Raw genomic sequence first — 14,626 nt, 5'->3', positions numbered from 1 at the left:
ATCGTCAACACATGTCGAATGTTGTTTTTCGTTGCTAAAAAGAATTCTAGGGGAGTGGCAAACTTCTATAAAATCAGCCACATTGCAGACCGTTTGAATAGTAGCCTACTGGATTACAATCCCGATAAAGCAGTATTGCGTGGTGCAGCGATTCTCTTGTAGGACGTCGCCCAGGCCCAGACTTCAACAACGCTAAGTGATCATTTTAGCATTGTTGCAAGTTTAATTCTATTCACTTGTGCTATCGTTATTTTTATTTTGGCCTCCAAGCACGCAGATTTGGCCGCCAAGAAGGAGCTCCCGGTAGGCCACGATGGCTGCCGAAAAAAAAACGAGTTTTATGGCCTGTACTGTGTTGCAACATTTTGTGCTGTAAATATTATTTTGAGGCAAAAATGAAAGATTATAATTAGGCTAAAAGCGAATAGCAGAAATTGTTATATTGCAAAATGTGCAGTTGCTTACATGACTTTAAACGTCGGCTGCATAGCCGAGTGGTGAGAGCCCTGGAACGGCAATCGAAAGGGCGCCGGTTCAGCACCGCTCAAGAGCATGCGGCTGTGTCTTTGGCAGGACACTTAAAGGCATGCCTGAAGGTGGACACGAAGATTGGCTTCCTTGCCTTTCCGTCCACTTAATATACATCTCAGGGAATCTTCAACCACCAGGTGTAAACCTGGATCGACAAACAAAAAATATATTTAAAAAAAAGACTTTAAAAGGGCACCATTGCCTCCCCTGCCCCCCCGCTTCCGGCGCCCCTGGCGAGGCTATCAGCACAGCAATTAACTAACCAACTCCTCAACAAAAATACAAAAAAACTTTGGTAGAGCTTGGCAGCAGTATTGCCAGACATTTTTAAAATTTTCAGCATCATCAACAACCAGACCAGGTCAGCTCAGTTTGATTGATTGATTGATTGATTGATTGATTGAATCTTTATCCTCGGACTGGGAAAGCTTCTTGAAGAGCTTAATCCTGGCAGTTTCGCATACTTGTAGAGGCTTTGAATCACTGACGCAGGCCCGGTCACCGAGATTGACAGAGTGAAGTTTCCGATTGTTGAAGTCTTGTTGCCGGGGAACTATTCCATCCATTAGATGCCGCTGAATGGAGAGCAGTCCTTAACGTGCGTTGCTCAAGCGCACACCCCGAGAGTCGAACCAGCGCCGCTTGATCTTGAAGTTTCTTCGTTCCAGAAGTGACGCGCTAACCAATTGTTTTTACAGGTCGGTCCATTATAATAAGTTAAAAAAATCCCAAAAGTAGACTAAAGATAAAAATTCGCGCAAAGCAGTCAGCAAAGTGAAAACTTTCATAAAAAAATGCCATTTTTTGTAAGAAATTACAGCCATCAGCCAGTGCAAAACGAAACAACCAAGGGAGGGTTCTTTCCTGATCTCCAAGGAGTAGGGACAGCCCGACTCAAGAACAAACGGCGCTTTATACAAGTCATATTTTCTTCTATTTTCATAACGCTCAGAGCTCAAGGTCGATAACCCGGAGGTTACACTTTTCAGGTTTATATTTTTTGTTCCTTACAAAATGAAATTTGTAACCTGGCTTATCATTAGTGCATCCGCTTCGGAAGCCGCACACGTTGCAACTTATTTCGATCTAGAACGTGTCTCAAGCACGTTCTATTATTTTTCAAACCTTTGCTATGTTAACATACATTTTTTTGCTGTGATGGCCAGAAATAAAAATAACTAAACTGATAATGGCTGAGTTATCCTTTTTTCAAATTTTAATTTTGTAAAAGTTGACTTTGACAACATTGAAACTTGCACGCATGAGTTGTTGTGGACATAATCATGTAGGCTTCAGCTTCAGTCAAGACGATCTCCTTGCAGTTCAGTCATCAAATCATCCATGAATCATCATAGACAGTGGTGTCACGGCTTGTGTTTTAGCCCAAGGTCTTGTGTTTTTGATTTTGTGCTTTCCGATCGATTTTTACTAAATCTTGTGTTTTTTAATCAAAGTCAAATTAATCGTTGCTACCATGGTTTGAGTTTGGTAGAGAATTAAGGACTGGCACTAAAAGGTTTTGGCAACTTGTTTGTTTGTTTATCTTTATCCTGCATTGCGGGAAAGCGGACGTGAGCGCTATGCATCGGTGTACGCCTTCCGACGTACACCTGACCCACGCTGCAGCCGACGGCAATGTCTGTTTCCGGTTGTCTACTCTACTTATGACTTAAATTTGGTACTACCTATTACTCGAAATCGATCACTAGGTAGAAGCAATTATCGTAAAGTTTCTTGCCCAGAGAAACAACAGCAAGTGCGGGTGGCTGGAGTCGAACATGCAGGCTCTCGACTGCGAGCCCAACGCGCTAACCACTTGGCCACGGCTGCCGACTAGGCTTCTAGTACCGTACTTAAGCATATTGACCAATTTTATACATTAAGTTATCAAGCCTGAAAAGATGAGCAAAAAATTTGATCTGAAGAAAGTATGCCAGACTCAGAGGTTGTGTTGCTAGATAACAAGAGCAGCAAAAAGAGTACATCACCATTCAGCATCAAATAATGACAATTATTCACCAAATCCCAAAACAAAAAAGTGGTATAAACAGCCTTTTAATCGTCAATGAACACATCCCGATTTTAAAAGTTTGATACAAGAAGACAAAACTGATCGATATGTAGCTTTTTGTAAGATTTGTGATACCGGGGCCTATTAAATTAAAGACCACAAATTTAAATGTTGAAACAGTGATTTAGTAAGCATGTATTTTCTCTAAACTGTTGATTTTAGAATGTTATTCTTCAAATTGGCACAAAATGAGCCACAAAGGTTCAATTTTGCAATCTTGTGCTTTTTGACTTAAATCTTGTGCTTTTTCCAAATTTTCTGTGGCAGCATTGACCATAGATGACTTATATAGTACCGTAAGTCATCTATGCTTCAGTTGATCAGTTAGTTGTTTTCGATCATCACAGCTAAAGCAGTTCATGTCAACATACCAAAGGTGTAGAAAAAGCTTCTTGCGGTTGTGGGACTAGTGGAATTGTAGATGTTTCATCTTGAATTTCTGACCGTGGTTATCATTTTCAAGGAATTTAGCTATGTGTATACTGTATAATATATTGCAATTCAGTACCGGTAGTTATTTATAATGTGCTGTTTACATTTAAACATGTTTAATTGTTGTAAGTTGTGCTGTTTACATTTAAATGTGCAGTCTACAGTAGTTGTGTTCACTGTTGGAGACTAAATAAAATTTATGAAATTCATCGTACTGTACGGTATGTTATACTTTTATGCCAAAATTCGGATATTATTTGAACAAACCTTGTACAAAGCATATAATATCATATGCCATTATCCTGGGTTTTAGGGATGTGTTTTAATCATTAAGCTTAAATGACATAAGTAGGTACGTACTTATAACTAATCAGACTTTTCATTTCAGCATTTGGCTATTCTATTATTCTGTGCAAAATGTTGAGTTCTCAGTGGTCTGAAAATGAATTGGAAGATGTGGAAGTTTGTCCTAGAGAAGAAGCAGCTGTAGTATATGGAAGTGTAACTATCACTAAACTTGGACAAGTTTTTACACCTTTCCAGGTTGTAAACTACAGTATGGGAACGTTCAAATATTACGTAACGCTTTTTTTCCGAATTTTTGACCCCCCCCCCTCCCCCATGTAATGCTTTTTTACTACGAATTCAGCACAAAAAACTACCATTCCGTACTCGAAAGCGTTACGTAACGTTTTGCTTGAACCCCCTCCCCCCCGATGTGACGCTAACGTAACGCTTTGCATAACCCTCCCCCTCGAAGGCGTTATGTAATATTTGAACGTTCCCTATTGGGTCATTCCAGCTCAATTCACCCAGTGCTGTTAACACCACCATCACCGATTTACATCAAATTTGGTTTGTGGTTAGGTTTTGGGCAAAAACACACAAATTTTAAATTTTATCAAAATCCGGCCAATGGTTTTGGAGATATGGCCCTGTGAAATTTCGTATTTTGGGGGGAAATGGGGTTACCCGACTTATTTCAAAATGCCATTTCTCAGCAACCACTGGGTGTATTTTAATGAAATTGGTGTCATTTTGCAGGAAATTGGTCAAGGATTTCATTTCTGTGGTTAATTTTCAAAAATAAGCATGTTTGGGGGTAATGACCTTTGCTTTGACCTTGACCCTGTGGATCACGTGATACAAAAAACTTGTCTACATAAAAAATATTCCTTGATACCATCTCTATAACATATGAAAAAATGGGAGAGGTAATATTTTTAGTTTAGCCATAGTTTTCATTCAAAGAGGACAATATCTGTGAAATTTTCATAAAATCCGGTTAGCTTAAACCTTATATTGTAGAATAAGTCTTGCTGCTCTTGCAACAACTGTGTACCAGCTTCATTTTTAATAATCAGAAATTGATTTCGCCATACTGTTATAGCATGGTCAGTCTAATAAAGTATATCGTTATCCATAGGCGCTGAGTTTTCAAAATAGCTGGGCGTGCGAACACATACTGTCATGTCATAAAGGTTATTTTGTGCATTTTTCAAAAGGGCGATTTTGCTAGGTTGTTGGGCTAGCCTAGTTTTACATTTAAGTCTATGTATCTTTACATTGTAATACATTGTAGTCTATGTAAAAGTCAATGGTGAGAGCAATGTGTGGGGTGAAAACGAGAAGGGAAAAAAGGACTGAAGAATTGTTGGATATGCTAGAGATGAGAGAGACCATAGACCAACTGGCAAGGGCAAATGGAGTAAGATGGTATGGACATGTGATAAGGAGGGAGGAAGGAAGTTTTCTTAGAAAGGCATTAGATCTAAAGGTGGATGGGAAGAGGAAACGCGGTCGTCCAAGAAGAACGTGGAAACAACAAGTGAAGGATGAATTTAAAAAAGTCGGACTGAAGGAGGAAGATGCAAGGGACAGGGTGAAATGGAGAAAAGGGATTAAAACAATTGCTGCGCGGAAACAATCGGCCACCCCCACTAGTGGGGAACAAACCGACGATGGATTATGATGATGATGATCTTCTAACACGATTTGGAAACAAGTAATAAATATAATTGGTACGCAACAACGTCTGGTCCTGGTAATGCAGTTCCGCATATTTTTTGTGATTGGTGTGTGCGGGTTGCGGGACGAAACTTGCGAGTTTAATATCAGTGACGTAACAGACGCAACTGTGATGATTGAGATGACAAATTTAGAGCATTTTGGTCCTGGACAAGATGTACTTATGCAGCATCTCCTTAGCTGTGATGAAATACCAGAAGATGTAACATACCAGCAATGGATTAGTACAGATCGGGCTAAATTGATCGCATTAGTTGAATCAAAAACTGAACTCCCAGAAAAGCTGTCATATCAGATTATGAAATTGACAAGACATAGTTACACTGCTAAGGCACAACATAAGTATATGAACAATTTGAAGACAACCATAAAACCGAAATCATTGTTCAAGGTGACTTTGCAGAAAATTACTCTTATGTAGCACAAGATGAAGTGCAAAGCTTCCACTGGGATAATAGGCAGGCCACTTTACATCCGTTTATTGCATATCGTCGACTGGCAGATGGATCACTTGAACACAGAAATGTATGCATCATAAGCGATATCATGGAACACAGCACCTACACAGTTTATGCTTTTTTACAAGTATTTATTGATTATTTGAAAGGTGAATTTCCTGAACTTGAAAAAATTTATTATTTTACAGACGGCTGTGCTGGCCACTACAAGAGCAAGCCAAATTTCATCAATTTATGTAATCATGTCAAAGATTTTGGCATCAGGGCAGAATGGCACTTTTTTGAAACTCCTTATATCTTATGAAACTCTTTATCATTGAAACTCCTTCCATGATTGCATCTGGCAGATTGTGTAAAAACCGGTCAGCTCAGTGATTGCTGTCTATGGAAAACTTTCAGAACCTAACATTTTGTCTGTTGTGTCTTGACTAAACTATGTCATTTAACTTATTTTTGTGCAGTATTAATTGGGAGCGTTTATGTATTACATCATCAGAATATGAGATATTTTACCTCCTCCCCCATTTGCCATCATTTCCCAATGTTATAAGCTTATTTTACAAAAAAACAAACACCCCTCATCATCATTTTGGACCCATTCTTTCTGATGATGCAATGTGCATATCGTTCCATTTGTACATACCATTACCATACTATTTTTGAAAATAATTTTAAGAAAATTTGTTGAAAAATCATGAAACTTGCAAACTTTGAGTGAAAACTATGGTGAAAATAGAAATATTACCTCTCCCATTTTTTCATATGTTATAGAGATAGTGTCAAAGAATATTTTTCATGTATTTTACAAAAAAACAAACACCCCTCATCATCATTTTGGACCCATTCTTTCTGATGATGCAATGTGCATATCGTTCCATTTGTACATACCATTACCATACTATTTTTAAAAATAATTTTAAGAAAATTTGTTGAAAAATCATGAAACTTGCAAACTTTGAGTGAAAACTATGGTGAAAATAGAAATATTACCTCTCCCATTTTTTCATATGTTATAGAGATAGTGTCAAAGAATATTTTTCATGTAGACAAGTTTTTTGTATCACGTGATCCACAGGGTCAAAGTCAAGGTCAAAGCAAAGGTCAAAAGGTCATTACCCCCAAACATGCTTATTTTTGAAAATTAACCACAGAAATGAAATCCTTGACCAATTTCCTGCAAAATGACACCAATTTCATTGAAATACACCCAGTGGTTGCGGAGAAATGACATTTTGAAATAAGCCGGGTACCCTCATTTTCCCCCAAAATACGAAATTTCACAGGCCCATATCTCCAAAACCACTGGCCGGATTTTGATAAAATTTAAAATTCCTGCTTTTTTACCCAGAACTCACACACAAACCAAATTTGAAGAAAATCTGAGGTGGTGGTGTTAAAAATTTCATTTTTTTTGGGTGATTTGATGTGGAATGACCCTATTGTGAATTGTAATAAATTTATAAAATTGAATTTTTGCTTGTATGTAGCATATATATATAATATATATGTGTAATATTTACGATGATGTAGACTTACTTATCAAAAGCTCGTATTATTTTTGTCCAGCCCTTGTATGTGCACAAAATTTTTAATATATTATTGTCACTTGTTAGCAGACTTTGATTTTTACTTAGGTTACAAAAACGAAAAAAATATTCCATATACAGTAGAACTCGGTTAATCCGGATCTTTGCCTAATCCGGATAAAACTGGAAGTACAAATGAACAAGTCTTGATAGAACCGTCATTGGTTAATCCGGATCTTTGCCTAATCCGGATGGAATCGCCGGTCAAATCGAATCCGGATTAACCGAGTTCTACTGTATATATATATCAATTTTTTACTTTTTTGCATGTTTTTCAGACCTTCTGATGATCCGTTAGGTGAAACAATTTGTAAAGGCTTCAGATAGTAATAACTATATTTGATTCCATATATATATATATACAGTAGCCTATATAGAAATAATATGATGCAAAACCAATTGAAAAAAAGCAAAATCAAGCAATTTACAGAACATCAGTGTCAAATAATGATGATTAAACCGTTATATAAATGCCCAAAAACGTTGTGCTTAAATTTGAGTTATATATTATACCAAATAGATACAAAATTTTGGGTTTTCTTGCAAAATTGATGTGAACTTGTTCAGAAGTTATGAAAAAAGTCATATTTAGCTATTTTTTTTGTTCTTGGTTTTGATAGAATTAGCATGATTGGGAATTAGCCTAAATTTCCACCTATAATTGCTGTGATGATAGCCTACTGTATTGCAAATTTTAGGCTAAAAAAACAACCAATCAAACTCCATTGATTGCTTTTGTAGGTTAAAGATAGGCCTCAAATTTCATGGACTTGCAAACCTGATACATTTTATGCTATGTTTATGATGGACCCAGATGCTCCAAGCAGAAACGCACCAAAATACAGAGAGTGGTTTCATTGGGCTTTGTTGAATATTCCTGGATCTAACTTAGATCAGGGAGATACAATGGCAGAGTATATTGGTGCTGCTCCACCAGCTAATACTGGTATGTTTCCACTAGCTTTGTGGCTTAGTGTATACAGTTAATACATTGTTAAACGTTGGTGCAGCATTAATATTAACTTTCCTCTGGCTATCATTTGCTATACTAGTTTAATTGAGATATCTCCGTGAAATATATGCATTGTTTGTTTCACAAATTGTTTTTGTTGTGCAATTTACAAGTGTAATAATTGCGATGTATGAATGATTTTTTACCAGTAGCATTTTGGGGTCAAACTACCCCATTGAGCTTACTTATTCTTTTTAAATGTGTAATAATCGTTAGATTATTTTATTAACGTTAGGGAAAACGTATTTTTATAGTATTTTGGCCAAGAAATTGTTTATAATGGAATAAAAAACGATTTAGAATGACTCATGGCATTAAAATTTTTAAATGTGTATAATGACTGTGCTTCGATGAATGATGTGGATATGCTCAAAGCGACTGGCGGATAGACTATCAAGTGAGACACTAAGGCCTGGCATCCACCATCCGGATGAGGTCATGCTATGAGAGAACTCCGTTGGTATAGCAACGAACTGACCAAAAATTAAGTTGCAGCATGTGCAGTGTGCATAATTCACGTGGATGACTGAAGAATAGGTGCATAGGCGCCGACTTTTCAAAAAACCTTGGGGGGCGAGAAAGGTGATGACGTCATAACCATAACGCTATTTTACTCAATTAAAATAGTCTTTGATTAAGCTTACCGTCTTGTTTATATTGACACCTAGATCGCAAACCGAATTTATTAGAACCGCTGCTTGAAACGATTAGTTTTGCGCATTCAGTACGCTCAGTCGATATTGCTAGCTCATACGTAATTGGAACAGTTGGAAAACAAGCCGATTCATTTCCTTTTCGTGCGAGTAAATAACAACGATCAAGACAGTGAAGTTACGGTATCGAAATAAAATGCAAAAAATCATGATCTCGAGCAGATTGGAAACCCGCTTTCAGTTTTATTAACCTCGTTTTGCTAATTACTTACCTTCAAAGCGTTAACAACGGCGAAGTGTTTTCTGTTTTTTATCGAAAGTCTTTGTAACTTGGTCCATGGCTACCTGGAGATGCGGCCTGATTTGTCACATTTTGATTACAGCTACTGCTAGTGCTTGACTGACATTTTTTGAGATGGTTATACTTTTTACGGTTTCCTTATGACAAAAAACTTTTTTGTTGCCTTAGGGAAGCAGTAGCTAATGAGAAAAATTAAGTTGAAAAACGCAAAATCAGACTGTTATTTAAAATTAACAGTCTGACTAAAATCTACAAAATCAAATTTTCTTTGTTTTTCAACATGTGAGGATGTTAAAACCTATTGTGTCATCTGGGGAAAAGAATAAAGAAAGCGTAAAAATCTAATTTTTAGAAAAATTTATTTAAACGTTCGCCCAAAGTTAGAAAAACTTGGAAATTTCTGCAAAATGTGACAAATCAGGCCGTATCTTTAGGTGGCCATGCTTGGTCTTTTATCGAATACCGTATATACTCGAGTATAGGTCAAGATGTTCGCAAGTGATTTTCACCTCAAAAAGACAGGTTCAACTTATACACGGAACAATCTTTTGTCTCCAGCTCGGCAGTTTTCAAAATGAACGCATTTTTGCTGCGGCAAAATCATCGCCGACATAGATTACGGAGTGTGAAATGTTGTCGGCCGAAGTAAGTTTTGAATACGTTTGTTTGCAATGATTCAAACGTAATTTTCAAATTGAATGATTTCTTGTTAATTCTAAACTTTATGCCCTTGTTGAGCAATATGCAAAGCTCACGAGACAAAACAGCGGGAAGAGCTGTTTTAAAAGATTATTATTTTTTTTGCGTGTAAGGATATAATCGTTCTTATTCCGCCACATTCCATAATCGTTGAAGTCTTGTTTGGTTTGTTTGTTTGGTTTGGTTTATCTTTATCCTGCATTGCGGGAAAGCGGACTTGAGCGCTATGCATCGGTGTACGCCTTCCGACGTACACCTGACCCACGCTGCAGCCGACGGCAATGTCTGTTTCCGGTTGTCTACTCTACTTATGACTTAAATTTGGTAGGCTACTACCCATTACTCGAAATCGATCACTGGGTAGAGGCAATTATCGTAAAGTTTCTTGCCCAGAGAAACAACAGCAAGTGCGGGTGGCTGGAGTCGAACATGCAGGCTCTCGACTGCGAGCCCAACGCGCTAACCACTCGGCTACTGCTGCCGAGTGGTCAGCGCGTTGGGCTCGCATGTCAAACCTTAGCGGTCGCATAAAACAATAATGTCAGGTTGGTTAGGTGATAATAGTGTTAAAAGACGTCGTTAATGCAAGCAATATCTGCGACCAAGACCATTAAACACCTTTACAAATTACAATGCGTTCTGTTGAATCATAATTGATTTCACAGCGGGAAAACCTCGTTGAAAATAGCGCGTCTAATTTAGCTGGTTTACGTAATATCCTACTGCTGTGAATAGTTACGTGGCTATTCCAGCAGCGTAAGTTACTCTGCGCTATACTTTGAAATTTCCTCACCGTATGTCAATGCCAATAGATGAACCATCGAATGATAGTGTCGGTATTAAGCTATTCGACTTATACATGGGAGAAGGAAATATCACCGATTTCAGCTCAAAAGTAGGGGTTCGATTTATACACGAGATGGACCTATACTCAAGTATAGGCTACGGCAGTGCAGGAGTGTATATACAGTAAATGAGTGTATGAGATGTATATATTTACACAATATATACAATACATCAATACAGTGCTTATTGAAGCAAAACACGGATAACAGTTTTGAAAAATGCATTTTTTCTTTCCGCTGTTCAGTGTTCACGTAATTGTTCGTTGTGTCGTAGTTTCAACTTGATAAAGTTTGCTAAAATCGATTTCATGTTTGAAGTCACAGAAAATCTAACGGACGTTTGGATAACTCGTGAAATGAGAATAAACATTCAACCTCGCATTCGCTTTTTCGCTACCACGCGTTTTGACTTTGAAGTTGCTCCTCACGCGCGGGAAGATAAGCAGTGTGTGACTGTGAGCGTGCGTGCTGCGTGCCCTGCGCATCTCAGGAGTAATTCACGTTCCAGAGAAAGCCATGCGACCAGCTGCTGTTTTGCGGGCAAGAACAACGTAGGCTGTTTTTTACTTTCGGCGTTCTTTAAGTCCGTTTAAATGATCTAAATCTCTTTCGCAAACTATTTTATCTTTCTACACTACTTGCAATAGCCATTTTTGTTGCCCCTCAAGGCCTCAATCATAAATTTACGGGAGGCGCCGCCCCTCGGAAGTCGGCGCGTATGAATAGGTGGTCAGGTGGCGTGCAAGACGGTTGTCCTCAGGAAGGGGAAACCTCGCAGCGGTCAAAGCCAGATCGACGTCCAACCCTCGCAATTGTTTTAAACAAAGTGTTTCACTTTAAAGCAACGTTCTTGTCTTGATATCGCTTTCAAAAAAAGCAATTTTGTTTTAAATTTAAACTGACGTGCAGGCTATTGATTTTCTGAACAAAAGTGTTTCGTTTCGACACGATATTGGTGATGTTAAATTTTATTTCAAACAGACCTAGACGATATAGTAATATCCACAAGTCAGTCCCAGTATAAAACTGACCATGACCGATTGTTTTAGGTTTGCACAGGTACGTGATCTTGATATATGAACAGCGTGACAAAGTGGAGTTGCAGGCCCCTCCCTTGAAAGTATCAACCGAAGGTCGTTTCAGTCATAAAGTAAAGGATTTTGCTACAAATTTCAATCTCGGTTCTCCTGTTGCCGGAAACTGCTTTCAAGCGGAATTCGATGAATACGTGACCGAATTTTATGCTAAATTTAAATGAAAGGACTACAGAACTTCCGTGTATTTTTAGATTACTGTGCTTGAAGTTCATGATCATGTTGCCAGATTTACTTACATCAGGATTATGTTTTTATTTCACCACCTGCGTGGTCGATTCGATCGCAGTGAGGGCTCTTGTCTTGATCAGACATTTCTTGTTACACAGAAGAATTCGTCAGATTTTTGTTGGTCCCAACTCGAAGTCGCCTAATTGGTTGATTCAATAAACGACCGAATCAACATGGCGTGTTTATAAAGAGTCGCGTGTTTCACGTAAAGTACAAATTCGGTTAGAAGCATTCACAAATCACAATACTGACTCGCACCGAAATAACAATGACGTGGCGAGTGGCAAATATCAAATGCATACATGATACGAAAAGTAAAAAAGGAGTTTAGAAAGTATAAAAACACAATTTGCATTAACTAGCAATCAATAACGCGCAATTGCAAATCCTTGCAGCCGACCATTGTTTCTGTTTAAAATCTACAACCTATAGTCCTACACTACTGGTAAGCAAAGGCCACGGCAAAAAATTCTGTTCTTTGAAAACAACCCGATAAGGCCACAAGAATCTAAATGCAACGATAATAATATGTTTTTCGCATGACGGAAAACACGAAATTACTGAGTCGAGGCGAAATCACCCAGACTAAAATTTAAGCAGTGAGACGAGTAGTAGGCTACATGGTTTGGTCCGAAAGTTTGTCTTTTTAAAGTTTTTTCATGTGAAGAAAAACTTGAGCTATAGGTTGTTCAAAGATCACACGACGCTCTTATGTGTGTGAGGGGGGGGGGCAGAACCATCACATAGGTTTGCAACCGGTACAGCAATAGTGGGGAAGTCAAAATGGCGTCATATGGTATTTGAACACACCCCTATGTTTTGCATAACGTTGAGTGGCACGACACACAAAACATCAGTGATGAGTTGTAGCCTAGTTAGTTGCAGAGTGGCACCATCATAATCCCTTCTAAAACTTGCAACATTTCTAATAAGAATAATACTATTGCCAATGTACTTGATGAATATCGAAACGATATATGAAGAAGTCAAGTCATAAATCCACAAGAAACATATTTTTTACAATGTAGATACTAACGACCTGTTTAACCTGATGCTGCGAGTTCGCTGTGGTAGTAGCAGTTAGCACTAGCTTTCGGAACACAGTTCCCGAATCATGTGCTATGATGAATGGTGTTGGTCTTCATCATAGCACATGACAAGAGAACTGTGTTCCGAGAGCTAGTACTAACCGCTAATACCACAGCGAACTCACAACATCAGGCTGAAACAGGTCGTTAGTATTTACATTGTGAAGTTAGCAAGATTTATGTTGATAAAAGCGAAACTCAAATCTATTGCAAACATATTTACGGTAATTATTTATGCATCACTGGACTGCAGCAAAAATATTTGAGAAATATTTAACCTTTTGTCACAAAAATGTGATGCACGAGATCGTTTGGTTGGCTATCTTTAACCGAAGCGGTGGTCCATATCAATACAACATCACGATGTATTGTACAATAAACCAATTCGACAAAGACCGCATTTAGAATCATTACAACATTTACAACCAGCGATAAAAAATACCAAACTACAAAGTAGCTCCAATGATTTGGTAGTAATAACCTTGTCAGACATAAGCACCCAGTTCGGCATAGAACTCTGTTAATAGCTGGAAAAGGTGGGTGAAGGAGGGTCGCTTATCTGGTGAGTAATGCCAGCATCCAGCCATGATGGTATATCTATGCAAAGAATAAAATAACTGACAACAATCTACTCATTTTTAAGATAGATCAATTTATCTACCAGTTAAGAAAATATTCAACAAGTTGCACGACCAGTGGCGTCGCAATTACATCCAGAAGTTGGTAAACCGTATTATCTCATATCCCCACGTAATTTTGTAAGCAACATTACGAAGTGTTACGTTTTTACAGCCGTCTGCGCGACTGAATGATTAGAGTGTCTGGACCACGTTCGAAAGTACCTATTGAGAGCATGCGGCAGTGTCTGGGAATAGGACAAGATACTGAGACATATTTAAGATGTCCCAGACACGATTAGCTTTTATCAGGGTAAGAAAAGTGATTGATGTGATCATACTGATTTAATCAGAGTAGTAATTCACTGTTCACACTTCTCTAGCTTTGGATAAATTTTTAAACTTTAGAATAAACTGATACAACTCACAGGTGATCCGGGCAATTGATGGGCTGGCTTAACCTGAACCCATCGCTTAAGTAATCCGCCATTTCAAAGTCATCTATATCTGCGTATGGAGTGGCTGCCAGCGACTGGAACTCCCACAACAGCACTCCAAACGACCACTGCAGATACACAGGGGATAATGCAGAAATCTTTTGATAAAGTCATATTTCATATTTTTGCAAGTCATATTTCAGGAAGAATAACCAAAAAAATTTGAACACAATAAACAAAATGTTATAAAACGGCAACGAAGAAATTAATTAGTCCGGCTTCGTTTTTTCCCAGCCAAAATGCAACGTGATGTAATAATTTTCCATAAATGTTTCTTTCACTCACCACGTCACTTGCAGATGAGTAGACTTTGTGGACTAAGCTCTCCAGACCTAGCCAACGTACTGGACGATTTTCGCAATCACCAAGGCAGCAATAATCCGCGGGAAACGCGTCACGTGACAAAGCATAGTCGGCAATTTTGACTTTCAGGTTGTTGTCAACCCTAGAAAAATTGCGAACGCATACTTCAAAACACTTTCA

The 14,626-nt window shown here is 38.2% G+C and overlaps 2 protein-coding genes across 3 annotated transcripts in view; one reads left to right on the top strand and one right to left on the bottom strand.

Moving 5' to 3' along the window:
- The first annotated feature begins 3,427 nt into the window (after nucleotides 1-3,427).
- On the top strand, nucleotides 3,428-12,113 carry LOC145768320 (protein D2-like). Its single transcript, XM_082579798.1, has 3 exons — nucleotides 3,428-3,577; nucleotides 7,848-8,052; nucleotides 11,666-12,113. Exons 1-3 carry the CDS (start codon nucleotides 3,452-3,454, stop codon nucleotides 11,872-11,874), a joined length of 540 nt encoding a protein of 179 aa, XP_082435924.1. The 5' UTR covers nucleotides 3,428-3,451; the 3' UTR covers nucleotides 11,875-12,113.
- Nucleotides 11,787-14,626, bottom strand: part of LOC145768319 (tyrosine-protein kinase RYK-like) — a 26,370-nt gene continuing 23,530 nt past the window's right edge. For both annotated transcript variants that reach the window (XM_082579797.1, XM_082579796.1), the window contains exons 13-15: nucleotides 14,429-14,588; nucleotides 14,075-14,211; nucleotides 11,787-13,626 (exon numbers count right to left, since the gene is read on the bottom strand). In XM_082579797.1, the coding sequence (XP_082435923.1) occupies nucleotides 13,515-13,626; nucleotides 14,075-14,211; nucleotides 14,429-14,588 (409 nt within the window). In that variant the 3' untranslated portion in view covers nucleotides 11,787-13,514. The remainder of the gene's footprint in view (nucleotides 13,627-14,074; nucleotides 14,212-14,428; nucleotides 14,589-14,626) is intronic.

Source organism: Aplidium turbinatum, chromosome 4, assembly GCF_918807975.1.
Source record: "Aplidium turbinatum chromosome 4, kaAplTurb1.1, whole genome shotgun sequence".
Taxonomy (NCBI): Eukaryota; Metazoa; Chordata; class Ascidiacea; order Aplousobranchia; family Polyclinidae; genus Aplidium; species Aplidium turbinatum.
This window is presented reverse-complemented; position numbering and strand designations above follow the sequence as displayed.